At 57.5% G+C, this 11170-nt stretch overlaps 2 protein-coding genes across 4 annotated transcripts; both read right to left on the bottom strand.

Moving 5' to 3' along the window:
- Positions 1 to 15: 15 nt before the first annotated feature.
- ARSA (arylsulfatase A) lies at positions 16 to 3746 on the bottom strand. Of its 3 annotated transcripts, XM_042793075.1 has the most exons (7): positions 3395 to 3746; positions 3039 to 3364; positions 2457 to 2697; positions 1753 to 1971; positions 1119 to 1288; positions 499 to 623; positions 16 to 324 (listed from the first exon to the last, which is right to left on the bottom strand). In XM_042793075.1, exons 2-7 carry the CDS (start codon positions 3311 to 3313, stop codon positions 158 to 160), a joined length of 1197 nt encoding a protein of 398 aa, XP_042649009.1. In that variant the 5' UTR covers positions 3314 to 3364; positions 3395 to 3746; the 3' UTR covers positions 16 to 157. The 3 variants fall into 3 exon arrangements, with proteins under 3 accessions (XP_042649009.1, XP_042649008.1, XP_042649010.1); XM_042793074.1 differs by having other exon boundaries at positions 3039 to 3746; XM_042793076.1 differs by lacking the exon at positions 1753 to 1971 and having other exon boundaries at positions 3039 to 3745.
- A 3715-nt stretch (positions 3747 to 7461) lies between these two features.
- LOC122153464 (acrosin-like) lies at positions 7462 to 10496 on the bottom strand. Its single transcript, XM_042793077.1, has 5 exons — positions 9890 to 10496; positions 9377 to 9577; positions 8794 to 9059; positions 8368 to 8513; positions 7462 to 8007 (listed from the first exon to the last, which is right to left on the bottom strand). Exons 1-5 carry the CDS (start codon positions 9958 to 9960, stop codon positions 7654 to 7656), a joined length of 1038 nt encoding a protein of 345 aa, XP_042649011.1. The 5' UTR covers positions 9961 to 10496; the 3' UTR covers positions 7462 to 7653.
- Positions 10497 to 11170: the final 674 nt, after the last annotated feature.

Genomic DNA, 11170 nt, shown 5'->3' with positions numbered 1-11170 from the left:
GCAATATGTTGCAGTTGTCAGAGCAGAGCAGCCTGGGGAAGCCGAGGAATTCCATGGCATGACCCAGGCCAGACAAAAGGTCCCAGCTCATGGATCTCCCCTGACCCCCAGCTGGTTGTACTCATCAGGCACACAGCTTCAGCCCCACACCCAGCTTTCATGCACAATGCCAGCTGAACCAGCCCGCAGGACTCACCTTCCCTGACCCAAACAGCACTGGACTCAGGTCATAGCCATCCAGGGCAACTTTGGGAAGAGCTGCTCCAGCCAGGGTAGCCAGTGTTGGCAGGATGTCCAGGGTGCTTGCCAGTTCATGTGTCACTCCTGTCACCCACCACAGCAAGGCACAAGAAAAGGTTCAAGCACCTGATCCCACTTCAATCCCGCCGTCCTCACCTCTCTCCAGTCCTCTGCTTGTTCCTGGGCAGCCAAGCTGCCATGACACCCTGCCTTGGCTGGCATCAGCATGCAAAAGGCACAAGCAGTGCCAAGTCTTACCTGGAGTGATATGGCCTGGCCAATAAGCCACTGCTGGTTCCCGCATGCCACCTTCGTATGTTGTGCCCTTCCCACACTTCAGAAGGCCAGAACTGCCTCCACGTGCCATCCGCAAGGTGGATGGGCTGCAAGAGAGAACCACCTACCCTCGGTTTCACAGGCTCACACTACCCCTTCCCTGATGCTGCCAGTGGGGCCATGACAAGTGAGACATGGTGCCAGCTAGTGACACCGCCATCCTTTTCAGCCTCATAAGGCAGGAGACACGGGGCAGGTAAAGAAGCCAAGGTGTGTGAGACTCTTAAGCAGGGCACCAGACCAATGCCACTCACACAAAGGGAACCGGGGTATATTTGGGCTGCTGCACGCTCCTGGACTGAACCCTGTGAAGTTTCTGCCCACAAGGAAGGGCATTGCTGAATCACAGGAACAAGGACTGCACTGGGTCCTCTCCAGAGCAGCACCCACCTCTTGCCTTACTTCAGGTCACCGGGGTCTCACCTGGCAATGCCACACCACATCCCTTTTGTTCCAGACAACCAATGCCTCATTCCAGTTCCCCCATACCATGGCAGCCGAATCTTATTAGTGACAAAATCCCTGCTGCTGAGCCTACTCACCCATTGTCAGAGGTGAAAAACACCAAGGTCGTGTTTGCAAGACCATTTTCCTGCAGTGTCTGCAGCAGCTGTCCCACTGAGCCGTCAAACTCCAAGAGCGCATCACCAAACGGCCCACGCCGTGACTGCCCTGCATACTCCTGGCTTGCAAATTGAGGGTAGTGTGTATGCTGGAGAAAGGGTAGAGAAGACGGCTGTGCAAACTCCTAGAGCTGCATCTGGTTCCCAGTTCACCCGGGGACAGTAAGCACCCCAGCCTGGACACAGAGAAATGTGACAATAGCCATGAGATGAGAGGAGGCTTCTCCCCAAGCTTTGGAAGCATCTCTCAGAAATGGCACAAAGGAGCTGAGCCCCAGGAGAGGACACGGAGCCCCAGAGCAGGAAGTTTTCCCAGGTGGGCTCCTGGCCCAAAGAAGCAGGCAAAACTCCAGAAAGAAGCAGCCCAAGAACATTATCAAAGCCATGCAAGACCTGAGCATGGGAACAGCAACCCCAGATCATCCAAAAGCAGGTATCGACTGCTCAGCACAGCCCTGGGGCTGCAGGAGCTGAGATGCTTCTCTGCTCTCCCCACAGGACAAAGGCTCCCTTCCCCACCCTTGGGCCCAGAGCAGCCCTCTCCCTCTCCTACGTGGGAAGCATAGTAGAGCAGGAAGGGGAGGCCTCGTCGGGCACAGTCAGCAATGAAGTCTCGGGAGAATTTGTTGTAGAGTGGCACCAGATCAGGGAAAGAGACTGGCTGCTGCACAATGCTCTGGTTCCAGAGCAGTGGGACTGGCACCAAGCCTTGGTCACAAGTCCCAAAACACTTGACGTCAGGTGGGAAGCAGGTGAGATTCTGGCAAGGGCCCTGGAGAGAACAAATAACACTTTGTCTTCTACCTACGTTGCAGGACGGTGAGGGGAAGGGAGCAAAGAGTCTCACAGTGGCCCACTACCAGGTCCCACGGGCACCCTTTGGGCAACCACTCCCAGAAGCAAAGGGGTCTGTGCCCACCCTAGAATCGTCCAAGGACCATGCTGCCCCAACATAATTTTCTCCTGACAGCAACTCAGATGTTTCTTTGTAGCCCAGAAGCTGACCCTTCCTCCCTTGACAAAGGGTGTATGTACCCTCACGCAACTACCACCTATGTTGTACAAAACTGCCCCACCAGCCAAGCATCTCAGAGATGGGCTTTCCCCACCAGCACCCCTCTCCCCGGCCTGCAGTCACCCGCACCCATCTGCTCCGGCAAGAACTTGAGAGCCTGTGTGCTCTCAAGCAAGCTTCATCTTTCAGGCACTCCCCCAGCCATCCCCAAGACACCCTTGGCGGCTTGACAGGCCTCTCACCTGGTCATGAGAGTAGGGCACACCCAAGAAGTGGTCAAAGCCCTGATGAATGGGCAGAAGGGAGCCGTTAATCCCCAGGCCAAGGTGCCACTTGCCAACCATGGCTGTGGCATAGCCCTCAGCCTTCAGCACTTCAGCAATGGTGACCTCAGACAGCGGCAGGCCTCCCCGTGAGTCTGGGCTGAACACACCAGGGTAAACCCCGGAGCGCATCTGGAACCGGCCTGTCAGCAGGGCTGCCCTACAGGTGAAAGGGAGAGAAGGCAGGCATCACACTGGGTGCAGCGCAGGTCGCGGTGCTCAGCCTCCACAGAGAGTGCCCCGTTCTCTGGCACCTGGCAGCTTGGCTCGCCGGCCTCACAGCTGCCACTGTCGCCTCCCCGGCCTGCTGGGAAGCTCCATCAGTCCCCTCACAGAGCAGTTGGACCCCGGGGCCTCCTGGCACACGGCAGGTTTGTCAACCACCCGTTCCTCCCAGTGCTGCAGCTCCCCAGCTGGGTGCCGAGCCGTGCTTCCTCCAAACCTGCCGCGGGGCCCTGCAGCAGCCACCAGGCAGAGCGGCAGGAGCAGCAGCGGACGTACCGGGACGGGCTGCACACCGGGGAGCTGCTGTAGAAGTCGGTGAACCGCAGCCCTCGGGAAGCCATCCGGTCCAGGCTGGGCGTGGCCGAAGAAGGATGCCCGTAGCTGCCCAGGTCTCCGAAGCCCAGGTCATCCGCCAGCAACAGGACGAAGCTGGGGCGGGCGCCGGCCGCTCCGCGCAAGGCGAGCAGCACCAGAGCCCACGGCAGGCCCCGGCCCCACGGCCCCATGGCGCTGCCGCCCGGCGAGGCCCCGCCGACACGCGCGGTCAGCATGGGCTACAGGGCCACTACGTGGGCTACTACGGGTCCGTGTTCGAGCCCGGCAGCGATGCGATGCGGCGGCAGCGATGCGATGCGGCGGCAGCGATGCGAGACCCCGGCGGAACCCGCAGCCCCAGCACCGGCCGGGCAGGGCCCGCAGCTCCGCCACCGACGGAGCCCGACAGGCGCGGGCAGCCACGCGACCCGCCCCCCGCCGCGGGGCATGCCGGGAGTTGTAGTCCGCGCCGCCGCCGGTCCCTCGCCGCCGCCGTGCCCGGTGCCGCCGGCCCCATGGGACCCGGGCCTGCCCCCTCGTGCTGCGGTCAGCTACAGGGGCTTCCCTCAGAATCCCCCTCGGTGGTGCCCAGGGTTGGGGGCTGCGGACTCAGCCCGGGTGCGCAGCCCCTGGTCTCTGGGGGAAAAAGCCTTGCAGGCACCGGCAGCCGGGCCTGCAGCCAGCCACACCGGGGCGGAGGCTGGGACACCGTGAAGCTGTCCTGGGAGCAGACGGGCACCCCGGCGTGTGGCAGCAAACAGACGTCCTCTCCGCTGGGGCTGGGTGGCCCGAGCGGACATCCCCTGTCACTGCCCGGGCCACTGCTTCCAGCTTCCCGCCTTCTGGGAGAGCAAATGCAGCTGCTTTTCTCCAGATGCGCACAGGGTGCGAAATCCCTTGGGACAGAGAGCATGCCATCGTTTGGAGGAGGCTGGGCCCTGTGGGAGCCTGGGCACTTTCCGGGCAAAGTTTGTTTCTGTTTTCATACAGCAGTGACGGACTTTCACGTTCAGGCTCACAAACTGCTGGTTGTGCCTGAACACAGGTAGCCCATATCCTGCAAATCAATGCCTTGTAATCAAAGTGAGGAAGGGACAGTGCAAAGAGCAACCAACAGCAGTTCTCCGATGGAAGAGAATGATAAGGAGAACGAGGAGGAAAAGGGAAGGTTCTGCACCCTGGGAAGGCTGTACCCCATTGCTGTGTTTGCTTTTGAAAAGCAGAGAGAACTCGGAAAACAGGCACAGGAAGGAGTTGAATGTCCTCAAGATCTCCATCTGTTCAGTTTATCCAAAATGAGATTAAAGCAAGACCAGAGGTGGTGTACTGGCACAGGCACAGCAGCAGTGGTCTAGGATTAATCACCCAGCAGGCAGAGGGGAGGAGTTTCAGCCCAAAGACAAAGCAGGGGTGAGAATGCCTAATGTCCTAGTCGGGATGATCGCATGTAGATACACCTCTGTTTTACGTCCAGCCAGCGTGACCAGTCTGTTCTGGATTTTCTTGTTGTTACTAGTCAGCATTTCTTAAGACCCATCCCACTTTTACAACCACTTTCTAATGTGTCAGCTAACTCTGCTTTCCACTGCTCCCTGTTCTCCATTGTTCACACTGTCACTGTAGCCCCTGGCCTTCCTGCGTGTCTAGCCCCATGCCTCCTAACGGCCTGGCCCTTGGCACAAGAAGGATGCTGGGGCTGCTGCTGCTGCTGCTGTGCTCACTGCCATCAATTATTCAGGGCCAAGAGGCAGAGTGAGGAGGCTGGTGCTGCAGCAGGAGGCAAAACTGCTGCATAATTCATGGAGCCCACTTTGCTCGTAGGGCATGGCAGTGCTTGCTGTGTGGTGCCTGGCCACAGGGATCAGGGCGCTGGGGGCTGGCAGTCAGGACACTGAGAGAACAGTTAGGGCTCTGAGCTTGGGGTGGGAGCAGGCACGGCACAGGGACAGTTTCAGAGACCAGACAAGGAACAGGGCAGGACGTGTGGGGACCATGTGCACGGTGGGCAGGTAACTTGTCTGCAGGAAACCGAGCAAGGCATGCTGTGACTGCCCCAGCGTGCACAGGTGCCAGTGAACGCAGATGAACAGTGTCCGTGCAGCTGGGTGTGGAGGGACAGGCCCGACTTCTGCAGTGCTGTGGAAGCAAGCACACACTGACAGACGTGTGGGCCAAACACAGGAGGGAACAGGCAGGAGTGGGTGTGATAGCCTGCATCCATGCAAGCAGCTCCAGAGCATGTGGGTGATAACAGGCTATGTGTTTGTGTGGGTGCAACACTTCCCTCTGTGAGTGTGTATGCATGCACGTACGTGTGTATGCCTGCATATGTGTATGCGTGCGTGGACATGTGTGCGTGCATGCATAGACAAGTGAGTTTTCATGTGCCCCCGTGGGAGGTGCATTCGACGTGTGCATGCATCATTGGGTGTATGCCTTGAGTGTGTATGTGGGCAGATAAGGGGGTGCATGCTGGTGTATGCATGTGGGGTGTGTGGGTGGGTGCATTCTGCATGCATGCATACTGCAGGGTGGGCATGCACTGCTTGTGTGTGTATGCTTTGTGTGTGTGTGCATGTGTGCACACGTGCGCAGCCAGGTATGCATGTACATGCACTCTGTGTGTATGTGAACACTGCACACTGCACTGTGCTCAAGAGGTGTGTTTTGGAGTAAGGGGGTGCACCTGCTCCAGGTGTGCACTGCACATTCTGTTTGTACCCCCATGCGTGTCTCCACTCTGTGTGTGTGTGTGTGCGCGCGCATGCACCCTGGGCGTGAACGTAGTGTGTGTGCACACACAATTTTGGTGCCTGTACTGTGTACATGCTGTGTGTGCATGTGCATGTGTGTGTGTCTGTGTGCGTGCACTCTGTGCATACTGTATCCAGCCCATGTTCCTCCCAGAGAATTTCTCCTTGCAGAAGATCGGGAGCTGAACTGGGAGGACTCATTCCCAGGAGGTTTCTCCCATCTCAGTCCAATGGATGTGACTGCTGTTCCCACACACAGGTGCAATAGTTAGTTTGTCTTCCAAACAGCCACATCACATTCAAGAACATGCGCACATACTTCACTGGCATGAATAGCAAAACAGATTAACATAGAGCAGCACCTTTACCAGCACCCGCTTAACACAAAAAGCACAACCCAGTCCCCGTCTTCCTCTTCAGCTGAACAGGGCTGATGTTCAGTAGTGAAACACACACACACATCACTCCCTAAATTTGCAAGCACGGCATGTTCATGGGGCCCTTAAATATTAGCATGGGAATTCAAATCTGGGGCTGGATGTCAATTTACTTATCCAGTAATTAGCACAGACTTTGTGTATTTTCAGGTCTGTCTCCTCTTGCTTGTGAGCTAGTCCAGCTCCAAGTTTCCCAGTGACTTGCACATGCACACAGCGCTCCCACCAGTCGCTGGCCCTAGACACTGGGTGTTTCCAACTGGGGGGTCCCCCGACCTGTGTTCCCTCCTGCCATTGCTAGCAGCCAGGCCTCTGGGCCCACCCCACCCCGGGGACAGAGCGGAGCCGCACAGAGAAAGGTTTGGAATCACTCTCAACAAGAAGGTAGGACGGGTTGTGGTGGTTACGTGCAAGGCTCAGCCAAACAAGCAATCCAACTAGCAGCTTAGGGGTGACTGGCTCCTTGATCCCCCTTTCTCTCCATTTTCCATGCTTTTATATCCCACTCACCTGCCTTGAGTGCTCCCTTTCTCCACCCTTGTGTCCTCCCAAATGAGGGACCTACCTGTGATTGTTTTTTCCCCCTTGCTCCCAGGTTAGCTAGGCTTGTGAACAGATTTGGTGTCCCAGGTGACATTAGTTAGATCACCTTGGACTTCTGTGGCATTACTGATGTGGTTTCCTGGCTACTGCTGTCCCTGCCAGACTCCTCTCCCCAAAATGACCCCAACCATTCCTTCAATGTATCTGTGAAGTGTGGCCACCTCTCACATAATTCTCCCTTTAACCACATGCAAACCCTGGCTCTCTCTCATGGCACTGTAACTCCTCTCAGCTTCTCACACTTTGCTATGGTCGGTAATTTCTCTTGTTATGCTCAGAATTATCCCGTGATATGTTCAGTTAGCTATGGTTTATGCCAGGCCCAGATCATCAGCTTGTGTGCCTTAATGCATACCCGAAAGTTTCTGCATGTCACGTCAATTTTTCCTCTTTTCTTTCTAGCCATGATATGCCAGTCTCCTCCATCCCATGGTGACTCTAAGCATCATCCTCTCTGACCAGGCAGAGTTTTGGCCCCTTTTGTGGCTCTTTCCCTTTGTGCCCCACTTGTCTGCCCGCAGCCGCATTGTGCAGGTGCCAGGCATGGAAGTCCCTGCCTTGCACTGGAGACTGAATTGGCCTGAAGTATGGTTAGCTGTGAAAACTGGTGAGTTTATTTCAAGAACTGTGTCAACTTCAGCACTGGTGTGTGCTCGGAGGAGCGTGGGCAGGACGGAGCAGGCCTTTGACACTGAGGCTGCCTTTGGCTCAGCAGGCAGTGCCCCAGAAAGAAATGGTCGTGGTACGCTGCAAGCCTGCACTGGATCCTCTTCATCCTGTTGCTCAAGCCTTTTTTTCCTTTAGGAACAGCAGGAGCTCCTGCGCCCGAGAAAAGAATTCCACCAGCTTCCCAAGGGGAAAGGGGCAGGAGCTAAACTTGCCCGATTGTGTTGGTGTTGGCCTCTGATAAGGGGTTGAGGCAGTGAGAAAATGACTCCATGCCCCTGATGTTGGAGAAGCCCTTGCTGCTGAGCGAAATCCCATCTGTGTCAGGATCCAGTCGTAGAAGTGCTGAGTGGAGGTGTAGATTCCAGGCCGTTTCGCTCTCGCACAGCCTTTCCCCCAGCTGGTCACTCCAACAAGCCAGAAGTAGTCAGCATTTTTATCTTTGCAGACGAGAGGACCACCGCTGTCACCCTGCAGCGGAGGAGAGAGGATGAAGGGGGTGTTAGGTGGCCACTGTCAGCACTAGGGCTGGCTGCTTCTCTCCCACAGCACCTGCCAGCGCTGTATTCACTGCACAGAAAGGCTCTGCAGCTGCTGGAGCCTACAGAAACTTTTCTAGGAAGAAGCCACAGGCCTGTAAGGCAGGGTGTGCTCTCTCTCCTCTCTGCACTGTGATGCTGGATGTGTGGAAGGGGGATGTTCCAGGATTGGGATCTGGGCCTACGGGCTGCCAGCAGCACCGGATGGGCTTTCTGGGCAGAGTCCCCGGCCTCTGAGACAGATGGGGCACTGGGCGAGAACCTGCAGAGAGGGAAGGGGAGGTGAGCCTACCTGGCAGGTGTCAATGCCGCCCTGCGGGTAGCCAGCACACAGGTTGTGGGTGTGGACGGCTCCTCTGTACCACTGGCTGCTGTTACAGAGGTTGACATCGATGAGGGGGACCCTGGCTTCCTGCAGGACAGCAGTTGATCCTCCAGCTGTGAGCACAGAAAGGAGGTAACACTCAGGAGGTTGTTGCCAGTTCTCCTTCCCTGCCTGGGTGAACCCCTTCCCTAGGGCTCGGCTTTGTGTCGTGAGAGGCACTGTACCGGTGTTTCCCTTCTGTCTGGCTTTGGGTAGTGGGCCAGGCCCATCTCTCTACAGGCATACGTCCCTACATGCCGACTCTGGCTTTTGCCTCTGCTGTGAGGAAGCCCAGCCCGCCTCCCCGGTGTGCCGAGCTTGCACTTGGGACACAAGGATTCTGCAGGAACTTACATTTTGCATGTGTGGAACCCCAGCCACTGACGTAGCAGTCTGTCAGCTCTGACACTTTCAGCCAGGCGTTGGGCACACAGGCAAGCTGTACATAGTAGCCACACTGTACAGGCTGGTCCAATTCCAGCAACGCAATGTCGTTCCTCTGCGAGATACTACTATAGCGTTGGTGAGCCACCAGCCGCCTAATACCGCGCACTTGGGACTCAGGGCCCAGCTGAGTCAAGTAGGTGGTCCCGACCACCACACGCCACGTCCTGATGTCCCTGGAAGGCAGATGGAGAGAGGGCTTAAAGGGAGCAGAGACATGTGCTGCAGCAGCCCAGCAGTTCCCTGCGTTCTGCTTCACAGGGGAGAGAGAAAAGCAGCGCTACAGAAGGTGCGACTGCCCTAGCATGCCTTCAGCTCGAGGCATGTCGAGCCGGAGGCTGCGAGGAAGCAGTGGCAGCAGCGCAGCCTCCTCCTGAACAGTCTCTCAGCCGGGCTCTGCAGTGCTGGAAACGGGATGGGAGTAGCAGGTGGTGCTGCGGACAGGGCACCTGTGAGTGCTGTGGGGATATCCCCGTTCCCTGGTCCTCCTTACCTGGCCTCGACGAAGCAGTGGGCTGCTGTGAGAACCCACTGTGGGCTGATGAGGGACCCTCCGCATATATGCCCCACACCTGCTAGCCAGGGATTCTGGATGCTGACGATCCAGGGCCAGGCCCCTGGGTGGGAGCTTGTGCCACCCACGACACGCGACATGCCGTAGTAAGAAGCCATGGGCCGGAGCCCGCAGGTCCCTCTGTAACCAGAAACTCGTTACCGTCCTGTTCGATGACTCGCTGCTGTTCAGGCTGAAGCTCAGCCATCCTCCCTCCCCACAGGTGTTGCACGGACAGCAGGGCCAGGGAAGCCCGTGCGGCGTGCGGACGTTGGCCCGTTCCTGCCTTAGCCCCGTAGACGAGCTGGGCCAGCAGCCTGAGTGCTGCAAGGAACCGAGGCTTCCACGTGGGGTTCGGGAAGCTGTGGTGTGGCCACGGGGGACAAGCAGGCACCCTCCAGTGAAGCCCACAAGGGTTGCCCCAGCTCCCTCCCAGAGCCTCGGGCCACTTACCCACAGTTGTCCCATGTGCCACGCGCAGGCCAGCACACGGCCAGCAGGACGAGGAGGGGGAGCAAGCGCATCGCTACCAGCAGCACGTGCGGGCTGTAGGAACCGAGGGCTCGTTGCCAGTGGCGCAGCAGCCGACACAGTGCCCGCAGCACTCACGTTGCCCGCGGTGCCCTCAGCAACAGGGCTGATGTCACAGAGTCACTGGTTCCGGGTGCTAGGCACGGTGGCCCCTTGGGGGGGGACGGGGACGGGGACGGGGGGGACGGGGCAGGTTCGAAGCAGGAGGGGAGGCAGAAGCCGGGATCGGACGCCCCCGGCAGACCCCCACCCACTGCTCTGCCTGCGGGATGAGGGTGTGTAGGCCCCGTGGCAGGCAGCAGCGCCTGGCTCCAAGCACTGCCTGCTCATGGCTAGCAGGAAAAAAACAAGTGTGGCATCACAGCCTCTTTGGGAAGTTCATTCACTGCCACCCCGCTCTCTGCAGCCTTTTGCCACCAGGTCCTTCCCAAAAACAGACACCAGAGAACACAACTACCGCAGGCAGTATGCACAAGTTTGGGTGTTGTAGAGCCAATCTGGTTACAGCCGCTGCAGGCAAGCAGTGATGTGCAAGTGGGATGAGTCCGCTGTACCCACATGGTGCAGATGGTATGTACGCACAAGTCTGTGTGCGCACACGCTGGCATATGGTTTAGTGTGGTGCACTCTGTGTGTGCATGTACCATACGTGCACTATGTGCGACTGTACTCTATGTATACACACTGTGGATGCACACTGTGCACATGCAGTGTGGTATAGGTGAGCCTGTGAGTGTGCACATCCTAGGTATGTGTTCGCAGGGTAGAGGCTGTGCAGTGTGTGGGCATTTTGTGTCTATACAGTCAGGCTGTGTGAGCATACACTTTCTGTGGTTGTGTGCACACTGAATATGCATGCTTTCCACTCTCTGTGCATGATGCACATGTGCACTGTGTGTGCATTTCTTGGTGTGTTCGTGTGTAGTGTGGGTGCATGTGTGTGTGAATGTGAGCGTGTGTTGGTGTACAGTGCCTGTGTGTAGTCTGTGTGTTGGTGTGCAGTGTGTGTCTGTGTTGGTGTGCACTCAGAGTGTGTACAGGTGTGTTGGTGTACAGTCAGTCACTGTGTGCACACTGGTGTGCCGTCAGTCACTCTGTGTGTGTTGGTGTGCAGTTAGTCACTCTGTGTGTGTGTTGCTTTGCAGTCACTGCTGCTTCCTGATGTGGGGAGACCTGCTCCCAGAGCAAGGCCCTGCCATCCCA

This window comes from Tyto alba, unplaced genomic scaffold, assembly GCF_018691265.1.
Source record: "Tyto alba isolate M040663 unplaced genomic scaffold, T.alba_DEE_v4.0 Super-Scaffold_2, whole genome shotgun sequence".
Taxonomy (NCBI): Eukaryota; Metazoa; Chordata; class Aves; order Strigiformes; family Tytonidae; genus Tyto; species Tyto alba.
Note: the sequence above shows the minus strand (reverse complement) of the source record. Positions and strands in the feature narration are given on the sequence as shown.